We start from the raw sequence: 13,812 nt of genomic DNA on the forward strand, positions 1-13,812 counted from the left end.
TCGTCCAGCGAATACTCTTCCCTTCCCACAGCAATATATATTTTAGTCCACGATAAATATTATTCGTAATTTTTAAGCAGACTTCAAAACAACTATCTATAACAATTTAAATATGTATTGCACTCACAATAAAAATACGGATATACCGAAATTTACCTATTCTTAAATTGGAACTCTTAAAAAAATGTTCCTAATTGAATACAGAAAATGAAAAGTAAGTAGGGTTTTCTAAAAGCGCGATGTCACACGTTAGGAGCAGCACTAAGCATTCACTTGTAATTATTCGATATAGACGTACCTTTACATATATTCTTGGCATCCTCTCTAAAAAGAAAAATAATTAAGACAGTCTCGCCAATTTTGCAATTAGATTGCTCTTAAGTAGAAGAATCTGGACATAATGAAAGATCGCCTGTGTCTTTTAAGTAAGTCTGAAAAATAGCACATAATGCACATGATGTATGCAGATTGCCCCGCTGTGTCGTGCGTTACAAAGACTAGAACGAAGGCTATATGGCCGCCAATGGCACCCAGATATATCTGCCAAAAATATTTATACATACACATGCTCAGAGCTATATTTCGAAATAAGGTACCCAGAGACAGGCAGAGAAAGAGAAAAACCTCGTTGGAGAGTTGAGTTTTTGATGTTACGAGTGTTTTCGAAAGTCTTTTTCTCGATTCGACGATCGGCGCCGGGCATTCATTAATTTTCATTATTTCGTTTGGCTGGCATCGGTGCCGAGAACTCAGATTGCTGGGCCCAAAAGTTTTTCAAAATTTTCACTTGCTGATATTTTTAGAAAATTCTGAAAGCGGAAAGACTAAGCTGTCTGGGAATGGACTCCTGAATAGATGTTCACTGACCAAAGAGGAGGAATATCCAATTGAAAGGTGAAGAATTCGCATAAGATTCTATTGGGTGCACTGGCGGAATGTGTTCCACCTCGGTGCTGTGTCCGCTCTGCGCGGTGCCCAGTTTCGGGAGTATTGACGCACTGCAGCAGAGGCTGATCAAGGCGGCCAACGGCCCACTGGCCTGTCCCTTCGCCAACTGCAAGGAGCTCTTCCTGGGGCTGGACAAGCTCACCATCCACCTCTTTTCGCACACCAGTCTGATGGACGAGGCTGCAGCCACGAGCCCCGTTAATGTCCAACCCGTTCCTCCCCTGATTGCCGTGGCTGCTCCCAAAAGGAGGGCCAAGCGAGCGAAGGGCAGGCCCGTCCTTCCGCCCCAGCCACCTGCTCCCCAATCTCCTCCCGCCAATTGTGACATTTGCGAATTTAGTTTCCGGAATACCGAGCTAAGAGACATGCACATCCGGTTGGTGCACGAAAATGCAGAAGGAGAGCAGAAACAAAAGGAGCCACAACCGGAGGAGCCGGTGAGTAAATCTTATCTTTTTGACACAGATACCACTACCTTGTAAAGGCCCCACAAAATTGATTAGCAATGCCCCAGAAATGCCATCGTTTAATTTTAGAATTTACATATTATTGTAACATTGCACCGAAATAATATAATATTCGAACGTTTGTTGTTTTGTGTGCAGGACCAAGAGCCCTACAAGTGCCACCTCTGCTCGAAGACGTTTCGCATGAAGGGCTCCCTTCGAATACACCTGAAAGTGGTGCACATGATGGGAGTGCCCTGCTCCAATCCCAGCCCCGTACCCACCTCCACTGCAGTTAGTCCCTCGCCCAAGCTCAGCATTTGCGATCGCATCCGGCACAAGGAGGCGGGAGCCTCGGGAAGCACCAACTCATCGTCCACCAGCTCCCAGCCCTATGCCCTGAGTGGGGCACTCAGCATGCTTCAGCAGCCCCCCAGTTCGCCGGATTCGGGAACGGCCACGCCAAAGCTGTGGGAGTGCGATGTGTGCACCAAGTCCTTCACCACCAAGTACTTCCTGAAGAAGCACAAGCGGCTGCATACCGGGGAGATGCCGTACACGTGTGAGATCTGCGCCAGGACCTTCACCTTCCAGCAGTCGTACCACAAGCATTTGCTTTACCACAGCGAGGTGAAACCCCATGTCTGCGTGGTCTGTGGCCGAGCCTTCAAGGAGCTGTCCACGCTGCACAACCACCAGAGGATCCACAGCGGAGAGAAGCCCTTCAAGTGCGAGGTGTGCGGTGGGTATCGATTGTACTCCTTGGCCCTGTGCATTTTTGTGCAGTCCAAGAACCCAAAGAGAGATGAGAGATTTAAAGAGATGACCAAGTAAAATTTAATATGTCAATATCTATCGAAAATGGTTTAAATTGGACCATTAGTTAACAATATAGTTTGGTTAGCTGATTATTATTATCATTATTAAGTGGAAATCTGTTCTAAACTTACATACTTATATCTATTTACCAGTTAACTCTATAAGTAACGTATCCTATTTTCGTATTCGCCCACAGGCAAGTGCTTTCGGCAGCGGGTGTCCTTCCTGGTTCATACGCGCATCCACACGGGGGTGATGCCGTACAAGTGCGAGCTCTGTCAGAAGACGTTCAGGTACAAGGTCAGCCAACGGACCCATCGGTGTCCCAACGAGGAGGGCCAGACGCCGGAACAGCTGATCAAGGCCTTCCTGGAGGGCGACGACTCGCCCACGCAGCCCTCGCCGGCTAGCGCCGAAATAGCTGCCATCAACAACGGTTTGATGCCGGACCCGGAACAGGAGGCGTTGCTCTCGCAGTCCATTGACGACATTGTGGTGGAGCAGTGCCAAAAACTGGGCATCTGTGGCGTGGAGCCGAGGGAGGAACAAGGCCATTTCGTATGCTTGCAGCCGGTCGCAGTTGTGCAATTCACCGGGAATGGCACGCCCTTGCAACAGCTCCAGAACTTGAGACTCTACTCGCCGCAACAGACGGAGGTGCCCAGCTCCGATGGCGAAGTCTTCCAGCGCTTCCTGATGGACGCCACGTAGTTGGAGCAGTGAAATTTGGATATTTATTTACACCATGTTTACCATACGGATATACAAAATAACACTAAGCAATGTTCCATGCAAAGCGTAAAAGTATGCGGTCCTGTTTCTGCTTATCTAAAAAATAACCTGGGGGTGTCACAGAAAACTATCCTTTTTTTGATTTGGCTGGAATTTGGAATTTAAGCATGATAATCTAAGGGGCAACGAAATGAAAACCTCTTTACAAAATTTGTTTCGTTTAATTTTTCGTCTGTCATTTGGTATGGAAACTTCCGTTTCCCTCTTTGGTTGTCCGTATTAGGCTTTCGATTTGAGTTGGATGACATTTCCATGACACCCCTTTTCATATTTGTTCTTCTATGTTTTGGTTACAAATATTTGAAAAGTAGGAAACGTTTATTATTATCCATCATTTTTCATTGCTCGAAACAATTCAATTAACGACTTGAAATTCATTTCTATATATTAAGGAAAGGATCTGCTAATTGATTTTGCAAGGAATTATTGACTTGAAAGTGTTACCAGCATAGCCCTGTTTATTTTTAAAGTTTTGCGCCAAAGTCTAAATCGATTGACACCTGACATAAGTTAAATACAAAAATATTTAATCTGTTTTTTGGAAACTCCAAATTTACTTATTAAAGATCTTGAAAATTAGTTTATGTTCTAAAATTATATTTGTATCCAGTTATTAGTGATTATTTAAAAGTACACCCTTCATTGTTTGATTACAATCTTGTTTAACATGAAACGGTCTTTTAAACTTATCTATTCATCCGAACCGCTCCCAGAACTGGATCCGGATCCAGTGGGTGAGCCACTGCGCGAACGGCTGGGCGATCGAGATCCAGAGCCAGACCTGGATCCCGAACGGGATCGAGAGCCGGACTTGGAGCGAGAACGAGAACGAGAGCGCGAGCCGGACTTTGACCGGGACCTGGAACGTGAACCCGATCTTGATCTTGATCCGGACTTCTTGGATCCTGCCGGCGAATTGGAGCGTGATCGGGAACCACTACCTGATCGAGAGCCAGACTTTGAGCGGCTGCTGGCCCGAGATCTGGAGCCTGAGCCCGATCCCGAACTGGATCCGCTACGACTGCGAGTTCGAGACCGGGACTTGCGATCGCGGGCTACTTGGGCGGGTGAATCCCCACCATCTGCTGCCTGTGTACCGCCGGAAGCACTCTCGACCGTCTTCTCCGTCACGCCTATAACCTGGGTCTGCTCCTCTTCCTCTTCCAATTCCTCCTCAACCTCCTCTTCCTCGCCAGGAACCTCTAGCTGGCGCTCGCGATAGCGCTGCATGCGATGTTCCATGCCGTCCAAAGGACGATGCTTGACAACCTGGTAAAAATAGAAAGAAAAGTTAGAGATGTAAAGGAGAAAAATAAAGTTTCTAGAAATCGTATGTGGCATCTGAGCCTTAAAAGTTGCTTTGTTAGTCCTAGTTTCTAGCATTTATAGTTAACTAGTTCATACGGACGGACAGCCGGGCATGGCTAGTTAGACGGCTTGTGATCCTGCTCAAGAATATTTTACTTTATAGGGTCTGAAACTCTTCCTTCTACCTGTTACGTATAACGGGTACAAAGAAACTTTCTCCACGATAAGTGGTCATCAAAATTGAGAGAAATAAACCATAAGAGATTGTTTTCTTACCAGCTTGGTATTGTTGGGTTGTTGGCCGACCTTCACTCGACGCTTGTTGAGGCGCACACGCGTCTCCAGCTCGTTGTAGTAGATGCCGTCCTGCCGCATCACAAAGAAGTAGTTCTCCTCGTAGCCCTTGGAAGCCTTGGTCTTCACGTTCCAGTTGTACTCTCGGGCAATCTTATACTCGTACTCCTCCTCCTCCTTATACAGCTCTCCGGCGACAAAGTCGGTGCGACGCTTCTCCAGCGTCTGCTCCGTAGGCAGGAAGTAGGCGACAAATTGTTCGCCGCTCTCGTCCATCACACCACGAATCATAGCCTGCGACATCTCCTCCAGCTGGGCGGGCACATTCTTGCCCACGGGTGCCGGATCGCTGTCGAAGATGACCTGGGCGCAGGGGTATTTCCAGTTGGTGAAGTCGGGGAATATAGGCAGCACCTCCACTGGCACCACGTTGGGTTTGGAGTAGTGCTTGGTGATTTCGCTCTTGGTGTCGCTAAAGGTCTTCTCGATGGCCTTAATCTGGGCATCGCGGTCCAGATAGAGTGTCTCCTCTCTGAGCGACTTTTTGACGTTGTAGCCCACCTTCGCCTCGATGTTCTCCAGGTTCTGGGGCTGGAAGCGCGTCTGCTCCGTGGAGATGTACTCGGATTTGCGCAGCCAGGACACTGTTCTAGAGTGCTGTCGGGAACGCACAGAGTCCGTGGGTGTCAAGGTCTCCTCTTCCAGTAGTTTTTCATCGGCGGGGTCCAGCAGGGTCATGGAGTCGGCCTGATAGAGCTCCCGGTTGATCAGGTCCACCGTGACTCCCAAATCGTGCTCCGTCAGCACGTCGTACTTGAAGTTCCGTTCCAGCGACGTGGGATTGTACTGCACGAAGCGGTGGCTGTCAAAGGGATATTGCAGGAACTTCAAGTCAAAGGGTATGTCCGGCAGGGTGTTTCCATATTTAACGCGGCAAATGATCTCCGATCTGCAAAGGATGCATAAGACTGGCGTCTGTTTCGCTTTCTATTAACTTACTTGCGCTCTGTTTGCCGCTGGGGTCGTTTTTCGGCGGCACTGTTAACCGCCGAATTGTTAATCGTAGGCGGCATTATGGTTTCGCACTAACTTTGCTTAATTCCTAGTTTTTATTGTGTAAAATCCATTTAAGGGAACTTAAGAAATCACATTTGCTATTACCAATGTGACCGCGCTTAACTGGTAAAATAATCCCTCCCCAGGGCGAAAATATACCAGAACTTGTGCAACTGCTATCAAATATATATTTTAGTACCTCACCTAATTTTGGTATTTTTTCTTACGTAGCCCTGTTTGCATTATGGACGCCTCGCGTTTTCATTTATTTACCATTAATGGCCCATTCATTCAAAATGAAAACGAAATATTAAGTCTAAAATATTAAAAAATGTTTTATACCGGAGTAGAAGATAGTATGATCATAAATTACGAAGCTATAATTATTTTCCTATTATTTTCTATTTAACTATCCGATCGTTCCCATGTCAGCTATATGATATAGTCGCCTGATTTTTTAAAATTTAATTTGAAATTCTGAAATAATTAAAGAATAATATTTCCAAGAGTTAATAAAAGAATTAATAAATTTTTGATTTTTGATGTATTTATTTATTCAAATCAAAGCAATTCAAAGTTGTCTTCTAAGTTTAAGTCGCTATAGTATGTCCTAAGCGCTCTCTAAGCCAGAGAAACCTAGGTGGGCTTTGGCTTATTTCGATGTGTACTTTTCGCACGTAAAGTTCAAATTGTGGTTACATTTCAAAACCAATACAGTTTGTCACAGTTTTTTTACTATTATTTGAATTCAAAACAATATTTTCTTGTACTAAAAAGTTTATTATCTTCCACAAATCGCATTCGAATAAACCTGAATAGTTATTTGCTCTGAATTATTTGTCCAGTTTCTTGAAAAAATTATGTGTTTAGGTAATAAATTGATAATACCAATGACATGTAAAATATGTCTTTAGCATAAGGCAAATGTGAGCCGTGACCCTTTAAGTCCTAGCCATTTCTAGTTTTTTTCTAAGCTTGCGAGTTTTGCTAAAAATTGTATAATGTGGGGAATTCTATTAAAAATCGAACACCTTTTTTGGGTCACATTTTTGATTTGCCTGAAATTTGAAGTCTTGTAAACCGGTCTGTCTAATATGTATTTATAGAGCAAACAGTTTTCATACCAACAAGTTTATCCTTCTTAATGATCGAAGCGTAATTTCTGAGTTTTTAAGGATTATATTTACCTTATACCTCTATAATTTTACCTCAGTGTATCGATAAATTTACCGCTTTATTATACTTAAGCCCTGTAATTTGCAATTATTACTAGAACATTACGGCTATTTACGTTTGTTTTGTATCATTAACTTATTAAAACCTAAAGAAACATGTCTAGTCCTTTTCTTGGAGTTTTAATTTTGGTGGCAATAGGCGCGTTAGTTTCTGGAGATAGTTCTGAATCAGAAACATCTTCAGAAAAAACTACTGTTCAAAGCTCTGATGAATCTAATCACGATTCAGATGAATCATCTACCAATACCCCTCACAAGAAGGAAAAATTACGAGGACGCCAGAGGAGTTTCATTCGGAATCCCAACTATTTCAGCGCTAACGAATACTTTAAAAGGATATTTAAAAATGCACATGTAAGAAAAAATTATATGGAACATGTCTTACCACATCCGGGATTTGGAGAGGAGGACAGCACCGACAAAGATGACCAGTAGAATCTGAGACACTTTTTCTGTTAGCTTTTTACATTATAGCCCAAATAAAGTACCATAATTACTGTGAAATGACCAAAGTAAACAACGCCAGCCCAACAAATTCCCAATGTAAATAAACACAAAGCACAATAAATTGAATTAGCGGCAAATATTATTTCTTTTTTGTGGAAAAAGTTATGATTGTCACCTGTTTTGTTGTGGCGTTTGTTTAATAAGTATCACTTAGTTGGAAGCTGCGAAAAATTCCCCCTCAGAGCGAATCCGAGCAGGGAGTTCAATAACAAGGTTAAAAGCACCACACAGAAGGCACAGAAGAGAAACATCTTTGCGATTTTCTTAAATTTATTTACATCTGATATTAACGTGAAGACGACTTAGCAAAATAATCGTCACAAGAAATTAGCATTCCGTTGTTGATTGACCGCATAGCATAGAAAGAAATTAAATTAAGAAATCAGCTGTACTGCTCTAGACTCTAGGGTCTACAGTGTGTCATCGCTGAGCACATGTACCTACATTAGGGCGGACTTTTATGTATGAAGTTTTTAAGGTCATACTCACTCCATAAAATATTTAATTTTGGGATCCTTAATGCATAACAGAAAAACATGTTGAAAAAATTAGTTTTAGACGACGCAATGGCATTGTATGTATGCAACCTATAGGTTGCACGGAAAACATAAGGCGAATAGGACCCTGAATCTTTGGGGTGATTTGTACAAAACAGACGATGAACTTCGATTATAAAATATTCTTACCATAGTTTCTTTACACCAAAATGTGTTAAGGATACGGTCAGACGACAATGTCCATTTTGGTCATTGTGAACGGCATTACACGTAAGGGTGAAGCGGACAAGAAGAGCGAGCGAAGGCGCCTACTATTTATACAAGATAAATTAAAATCTGCTCTGAAGGTCCGATAATAATAGGGTTTGCACCAATCGAAAGGTATGGCAAAAACAATTGCATACAAAGTCTCTGGAAAATCAAATGGTTTAGAAGAATGAGCGGGGAAAGTAAGAAAGTAAAACTTATGAACACTTTAGCTGTTGTTGGTATGAACGTCCCATCTAAGCATATTTGTAATATTGCTAATGATAACTTGTTATTTCCAAAGTAGTCTGTGGTCTGTTAAAAATTTACACTGAACGCCTTGTTTGCTTGTCCGCTTTTGTGCATACACTCGCGAATTTAAAGTTCTTAATCATTTAAGTTTTCGGCGTTAAGAAGAGTTCAAACCTGCATCACAAAGGCCCTACGGAGGATGCTTGCGGTAAAGTGGCATCATTATATCGGAACTAGCGTTTTATTTCGTGCCACGGGAACACAAACCGTTACTGGATGATAACACAATTCTCGGATCGCAACGGGGATCGCTTACTGGTGCATTCTAACCGCCTAGCAAGACGTCTTGCCACACCACTAGGCCGATGTCGTCTCCGCAGACGACACCCCGCGGACTTATAGATCCTCGGTCGCGATGGGCCGACTTGGGCGACTTTATAATGTAAAATTAAATCGCCAGATATAGAAACATGCCCCACTGAGCCTTGACCTACCCGCTGATTTAGGCCTTTTTTTGTTAATTTGACGTACAACATGAAAACAAGTACCATTCTTGTAAGGTGTGTTCATTAAGTATGTGCCTATTTAGGCTTTGTAAAAAAAAAGATTAGTTTACGACGATTTTTGGAAAAACCCGCTGGCTTAGCGAAAACAAACAAGCTATATTAAATAATACATGGGTCAAGCGAAAGCTTTTTAAAATTTATTAGACTTTTAATTTTTTATTGGACATGTCCCAGTTCTCACGTTTATATGTATGTGTTTTGGCAATCAATTTGTTGTTGTTTCAATTCCCATTCCTTTCAATATTCACCTCAATATATTGACTTCTTCAAGAAGTCTTACTTGTAAAAATGTTATATGATGAATTTTTATACCCGTTACTCGTAGAGTAAAAGGGTATACTAGGTTCGTCGGAAAGTATGTAACAGGTAAAGGGAAGAGTTACCGACCCCATAAAGAATATATCTTTATGATCAGGATCATTATCCGAGTCGATATAGCCTTGTCCGTCTATCCGTCTGAGTGTTTTATTGTGATTCATTCGATACCCTATATTAAATTATACTATTGGCTTCACCGGTCTCCCTCAGAGAATGTCAATACCTCTCGATCGGCATAAGTACACACAAAATTGATTGGTAAAGTTGACCAATATAATAGTAAAATGGTCCCACCGAATTCAATTTTCAATGTTGCCCATGAAATAGTTACTTTTACGAAAAAGGTAAACGGAAGGGTTACTATAAAAAATCGTTAACTAACTATAAAAAATGGTAGAATGGACCCAATCCAGGGATTGTAGTTAAATAACTATATTTATAGGTATCCAACCCATAAAATATAGTTAGTGAATTGTTTTTTTTTTATAGTAAATATATATCTTAAAATTGACAAAGTTGTAGATTAAACTCATAGATACGTCACAGAGGCATTGTAATTTATAAACACAATAAAAAAAAATTTTTTTAATGACACTTTTTAAAGGTGACTTCCAGCTAGTGTGGAAATATGCTGTAGACTTTAGAAAATATGTGTTCTAAGTAAAGTCATTACTCTTCAAAGTTTGTCTTGGAATCTAGGTGTACGAGACGCTAAACCCATCTGGGAATTACAAACAGCACGTTGGAGAAACTTTGTAAAGTTATTTTTGCATACAAAATTGTAATTAGGATAACCATTTTTAACATACATATATATTTTGAAATAACAATTAATGGTGGCCTAACTATTAAATAGTAAACAAATCAAAAACAAATACATATACATACAAACATTTTTTAAAGTAAAATATATTTTTTACAGTAACTTAACTATCTACATTGGTCAATTTTACCAACGAAATTTTTTGTGTATCACTGGTTTTATTTGGACTTTCAGTCTTTTACTTCAGGACTTTTACTTCAGGTGCAAGTGTATGATAAAAGATAAACTATTTAGAGAAGAACATACCTTAAAAAAACCTAATATTTAAGGCTTGGGAACTTTAACAACATATGCCAACGTTATAAAACAATGATTATTTCGCGTTTGGCCAAAGCAAACGTGTCACGTTTTGCGCCTTTTGCTTTTGCTCGCAATTACTAATTACCGTCAATTAGTAATTATTATTTAATCAATACATCACATGATGGTGAGGAAAGCCAACTGCCAAACCGAACCAGTTAAGCCAAAAGTTAGGATAAGAGTTCAGCTGGAAAGAACAGCCGATCAATCAAATTAGCCAAACTAATCAAAAAGTTGCAAATCAGTTGACCATGCGCAGCGTGCCGATATGAAAATTTCCGTGCTCGTTATTGCCCTATAAAGCCGACGACATCCGAGCCCCGTGAAATGACGATCTCGGAGTCCGCGAATCGGGCCAATCGAGTATCTCAATCCGGATCAAGCGGCGCGCGCGACTTCAGTTTCAAAAACGGCTTACATTTTGCAACAAGCGCTAAATTGGTTGGGCAAACAGCACGGGCTTTATTCGCAGGTTCCCCAGTTCGCAGCTCCTAGTAGCTCTCAGTTCTTTTGATATATTGTTTATTAGCATACGTATTTGCTTAATATATATACCACATCTGGCTGTCGGTTGGCGACATGTATGAGATGTATGAGTGTGTGTCGAAACTACTAGAGTTTTTGGCACTTTAAGTGAAGTGTGAAGAGAGCGTCGGATCCGCCATGAGATCAGTATCCATTTAATGTTCACAGCGATAAGTAGCTAAGCCCGAAAAGGAGATCCCCAGATTTCAATATCCAGTGCTAAATATCCTGAGAGAACTATGATTACCAGAATAGCAAATCCTCTGTAACTGGTGATAAATAGGTGAGTCCGGCATTGCCACAAAACCAAGATAAATTTTTCCATTAGTTTTTAATCAAAATTAGCACAATTATAAAATAATTTATGCCGCGAGTGTGCTCTAAGCTTATAAGAACCCCCTAATCGTGATAAGCTCATGAAGGTTACAAATTGAATCTTGCACTCAGTCTTGCTAAAAGAAGACAATTTCTTGAGCTAGCCAAAGCCATTTTTTTAATTTATAGGTCCTGTACAATGGTGTTTAAGGTGTTTTCAGTTTTTTTTCGGCGATTTTAATGTTATTATACAAATTTAAGCTGTTGATCAAACACATTATTTAATTAAAAGAAAATTTTAAGAACTGACAGATGGAATTAGTCGTCTTATTTTACGAGTTTATACATATCGTATATATAACTTTTTTATAAATTTCAAAGTTTATTAATAAAGTTGGCTATAATTAAATAGGACTAACTATCTAGTAAATGTGTTTCTTAAACAATTAAGTGTGCCGCAATGCAAACAGTCGTAAACCAAGTGTAGGCGTCTTTAGAAATCGATTTTATTTTTGCTACTGTCGTCATAAACTTTTGATTTTACACTATTTAAATATATAGGCGCACGTGTAATTATATACCTGAAATGGATGTGGGAAATTATATAGTTCATATGAAGCATTCGATGATCGGCGACGTCGCCCGACCTGGAAATTTTATAAATTATGCATAATGCAACTTCAAGTGAGAATCTCTCGATTAGTTGTTGCGCAAACTTGCGGCCGACTACACAAAACGTGTTTCAATTCATGGGGTCAGTGGACTACCGATGGGAAATATCGGATTAAAGTAATGAGTTAGTCAGAACAATGGGCAACCTTTTACCAGGAAATTATACAAGTGGCTGATAGGTATTGGCTCTTATAGAGGTAATTCACCGTGTGGTAATATTAATCATTTATAGATTGTTCGATCAGTACTGTCTAAAATTATATTCATATTATTGGTAGTAACGGAATTTTCCTAAAGTATTTTTAATTACATGTATCTTAATTACAAGTCAGTTATGAGTGCGTTTGTATTACAAACGTTTACAAATGGCAATAACCCATAACGTCACTGGAATTATGATTTTTCCCCTCCAGACCTTGAGTCAGCTAGTCCCATTGAATTGCAAACACTTTTGCGCTGTCTGTGAAATGTATTCCAATTTAATTAATGCCAAGTTGTTCTGTACACAGTAAATTAAATTTCAGTTCGATTACTATGGGTTTAGGCGATCATGTGGTATATGAAAACGTACACATAAGTATGTGAGATGCAAATAGAGAAAATGTGGCATTAATAAGGTTCTTTTCTATGCAAATAGGATAATTCTAACTAGTTGCATGCCTTCGTGAGAAATCTTTGTGGGCAGAGGTAGCAGGGGCAACTACAGTGGTCGGCATAAGTATTTTGACAAAATAAAAGTTAAGTATACTCATAACTTGAATATACTTCTTGTAAACTATAGGCATCAATGGAAAGGTAATTTCAATGCCGTTTGAATGATACAATACATTTCTTTACCCATTCAGTACTTATTGAAAAGGACGAATTTGTGTAAATCAACTTTGAAAAAAAAAAAAAAAACTTTTTTCCTCGTCTTGAAAACTTAAATTTTTTGATGCAAAAAGTTTCTTCAAACAAAAACAATAGTAACTGCAAAAAGAATTTTTCAAAAATCATTTTTCTTATATTTTTTATGAATTTTTGAAAATGCTTAAAAACAGGCATTTGAGCCATATTTTTGTCTTTTTCATACAAATTTTTTCCGACATTGTCACCTTCAAAAAATCATAAAAAATATAAGCAAAATGATATTTGAAAAATTCTTTTTGCAGTTACTATTATTTTTGTTTGAAGAAACTTTTTGCATCAAAAAATTTAAGTTTTCAAGACGAGGAAAAAAGTTTTTTTTTTTTTTTTTAAAGTTGATTTACACAAATTCGTCCTTTTCAATAAGTACTGAATGGGTAAAGAAATGTATTGTATCATTCAAACGGCATTGAAATTACCTTTCCATTGATGCCTATAGTTTACAAGAAGTATATTCAAGTTATGAGTATACTTAACTTTTATTTTGTCAAAATACATATGCCGACCAGTGTATATATTATGACTACCAGAGTACTGCCGCATTTATAATGGGATATTGTTTTGTCTGCCATATGATGAAAAAACGGATTTACCTTGCTTACACTCAGTCACGTGAATAAATAAGGTACACTTTTACTTGTGTAATTAATATTTACCTCTATACGTAGCCGTATCAGATCAGCTTACATCTTGATAACCCCGGCCATTCCGACTTCTCTTTCGGCCACCTGCGTTAAAAACCGCGCGATAAAAACAAAAATAAATAAGGCAACGATTAAGCAAATAGTATGTCAGATAAATTGAAAGAAATGAAAGCAGCGGCTAGGGATCATGCCAAACAGAAGCTAAAGAAACACTTAAACAAATAGGCTAGAAGGCGCATGCGAAAGCAACATGAATTGCTGGGTGACGCGCAGAATGAGTATTTCTTGGCTGCCATGCCTTGCTTTTTGGCAAGTGTACAATTGTACATAGATTTTCTTGGCA

The 13,812-nt window shown here is 39.8% G+C and overlaps 2 protein-coding genes across 2 annotated transcripts; one reads left to right on the forward strand and one right to left on the reverse strand.

The window, feature by feature from the left end:
- The first annotated feature begins 706 nt into the window (after positions 1–706).
- On the forward strand, positions 707–3,599 carry LOC119560172 (zinc finger protein 79). The gene is made up of 3 exons (XM_037873532.1): positions 707–1,385; positions 1,554–2,136; positions 2,410–3,599. The coding sequence occupies exons 1-3, from the start codon at positions 936–938 to the stop codon at positions 2,922–2,924; spliced, it is 1,548 nt and encodes a 515-aa protein (XP_037729460.1). The 5' UTR covers positions 707–935; the 3' UTR covers positions 2,925–3,599.
- Positions 3,538–5,782, reverse strand: LOC119560171 (RNA polymerase II-associated factor 1 homolog). The gene is made up of 3 exons (XM_037873530.1): positions 5,607–5,782; positions 4,590–5,556; positions 3,538–4,274 (listed from the first exon to the last, which is right to left on the reverse strand). The coding sequence occupies exons 1-3, from the start codon at positions 5,678–5,680 to the stop codon at positions 3,696–3,698; spliced, it is 1,620 nt and encodes a 539-aa protein (XP_037729458.1). The 5' UTR covers positions 5,681–5,782; the 3' UTR covers positions 3,538–3,695.
- Between the last annotated feature and the right edge of the window lie 8,030 nt (positions 5,783–13,812).

Source organism: Drosophila subpulchrella, unplaced genomic scaffold (assembly GCF_014743375.2).
Source record: "Drosophila subpulchrella strain 33 F10 #4 breed RU33 unplaced genomic scaffold, RU_Dsub_v1.1 Primary Assembly Seq354, whole genome shotgun sequence".
Classification (NCBI taxonomy): domain Eukaryota; kingdom Metazoa; phylum Arthropoda; class Insecta; order Diptera; family Drosophilidae; genus Drosophila; species Drosophila subpulchrella.

Bases quoted from the DNA above. Each gene is read 5' to 3' on its own strand.
- LOC119560172 (XM_037873532.1), top strand. From the start codon at position 936: ATGTGTTCCACCTCGGTGCTGTGTCCGCTCTGCGCGGTGCCCAGTTTC. The intron at 1,386-1,553 runs GTGAGTAAATCT...TTTTGTGTGCAG, and splicing joins AGCCACAACCGGAGGAGCCG to GACCAAGAGCCCTACAAGTG. The intron at 2,137-2,409 runs GTGGGTATCGAT...ATTCGCCCACAG, and splicing joins CTTCAAGTGCGAGGTGTGCG to GCAAGTGCTTTCGGCAGCGG.
- LOC119560171 (XM_037873530.1), bottom strand. From the start codon at position 5,680: ATGCCGCCTACGATTAACAATTCGGCGGTTAACAGTGCCGCCGAAAAA. The intron at 5,557-5,606 runs GTAAGTTAATAG...CATCCTTTGCAG, and splicing joins CAGCGGCAAACAGAGCGCAA to ATCGGAGATCATTTGCCGCG. The intron at 4,275-4,589 runs GTAAGAAAACAA...TATTTTTACCAG, and splicing joins AACCCAACAATACCAAGCTG to GTTGTCAAGCATCGTCCTTT.